The following is a 2,018-nucleotide window of genomic DNA, read 5'->3' as shown; positions in this document are numbered from 1 at the left end:
CGACGTCATCGATATGGGTTAAGCTCCTTTGCATCCTTTTCAACTTCCAAGAATGATCCAAGTCTTTTTGATGAGTTGATACCCTCATGGCTCATACGGCTGAAACATTATTCAGATAATTGAGAACTTCTTGAACCACATGGAGATCACATTTCAATTGATCGGGAAGCTGACCTTGCCTTTCTAACATTGCTTTCTTCATGTGCATGAGTTTATACCTGTTGCAGCCTTTCGCTTTCATAACTTCTGTCATGCATGACTGTAAGGTTAAAAATATCCTGTTAACTTTTGTTGTTGGATAGTTTTCGTATGCCTCAACAACAGCTCCAATAAGCTCATCAAAAGTTTTAGTTGACTCCCTATCTTTTATTGCCTGAATAGCACTAAAAAATCCAAGATCCAAAATATTTAAATCTGGAGAGTTTGGAGGTTGACGCATCAAACGAATATCGAAACCATCTTGCGTAGCCGCTTGAACAAATTCAATATCATTTTAATCAATGTGAGGCCTTGCATTATCTTGCTGAACAAATATTGGATTTCTCAAGTCATCTCTTGGCCATTTTGCCTTTATTGCTGGTATAAGCTTCTCAATAAAAAATGATCTTGTAACTTCTCTTGTCACTGAGGTTATTGGCTTCGTTTGTAGTGTCCCTACAACTCTATTAGCACTTGTCCTTTTAGCCGACTCTTGGGTAACAAACGGCCAGACACCAATTTTCCCAGAGAATACTTCGTTCCCTTGTGGATCAAATCTTGGTCGAGCTAAAGCCACTAAGAACATAATTTTTCCAATGAAATTTTTACTTTGAATAGTGCGATGTGGATCTTCCTCGTCTGGTACCAAATAGTACTTGGTAGACTTCTTTGTCATATAGAACCACTTTTCATCAACATGAATAATGTTATGCATACTTTTAAAAACTGGATCATGTGTTGTGCCATCATGTTCGAGCATTGACAAGCAAAATCTCAAGCGTGCTATTTTATTTTCTTCCTTCAAGAAAGGCTTTATAGCATTTGAATGATGTCGTATATCTCCTAACTTACGAAGTTTAGACAATGTAGATTGACTTATTTTCAAGGCATTAGATAATGAACTTAACGTTGTTCGTTCAGCCAAAGGTATCTCCCGAAATCGATCATAGTCAATCTGGACTCTCTTACGTCCACAATTTCCCGTTTTCCTATGATTAACATCACCGAAGTCCTTTGCTTGTTTCCAAATACGTTGTACGGTTCTCATAGAGACCGAAAATGATGAAGCCACCATATTTGTCACCCCTTTTTTCAATTTTCCATTATCACTCTTTTCCAAAAGAGTATGATATATGGCCCTACGTTTTTCATTGGACAAAGTTTGAATATTATGTTGATTTTCTGCTTCTCCAATGATATTCTCAGTGTCAACATCTACATACTCTGTTTAATATCATATAAATAAATCATTAGAATGTTGAGAATGGAGAATAAATCACATTTAATTCAATAATATGATGGCGAATGGAGAATAAATCACATTTAATTCAATGTAATTAACAATAATCACATTTATTTGAGAATGGAGAGACCGTATTTGAGAAATGATCAATATGATGGCTTTAACAATAAATGTGTATAGAATTAGAATGTCTAATATGTTGAGAATTAGATCTAATTAAATGATCTAATGAAGCAGGGAGTATAACCATATTTAAATTAAAAATAACGGAAAAAAGTAAATGATCTAATTAAATGAGATAATAAGAGAAAAAATATTAGGTACCAATATTATCTTCACAAAGTGTTGATGGCTCTTGATTTAGATCCAACAACGGTTGAGTTGGTGTTAACATCTCATGCATTGAAGAACTTGGAATGACATTAAGGTCAAGAATAAAATCACCGGCTGCATCAATGTTAAGATCCGGTAAATGGTTGTAGGCTTCCTTTGGAGTACTTCCATCTTCAACATGTGCTTGTGTGAATTCAATATTTAAATCTATTTCAAGAAGAGGCTGTTTATGTTTTGAAGCCAT

At 34.8% G+C, this 2,018-nt stretch overlaps 1 protein-coding gene across 1 annotated transcript; it reads right to left on the bottom strand.

The window, feature by feature from the left end:
* Positions 1-493: 493 nt before the first annotated feature.
* On the bottom strand, positions 494-2,018 carry LOC113724656 (uncharacterized). The gene is made up of 2 exons (XM_027247538.1): positions 1,766-2,018; positions 494-1,422 (listed from the first exon to the last, which is right to left on the bottom strand). Exons 1-2 carry the CDS (start codon positions 2,016-2,018, stop codon positions 494-496), a joined length of 1,182 nt encoding a protein of 393 aa, XP_027103339.1.

The sequence above is a fragment of the Coffea arabica genome, chromosome 2c, assembly GCF_036785885.1.
Source record: "Coffea arabica cultivar ET-39 chromosome 2c, Coffea Arabica ET-39 HiFi, whole genome shotgun sequence".
Lineage (NCBI taxonomy): Eukaryota > Viridiplantae > Streptophyta > Magnoliopsida > Gentianales > Rubiaceae > Coffea > Coffea arabica.
Note: the sequence above shows the minus strand (reverse complement) of the source record. Positions and strands in the feature narration are given on the sequence as shown.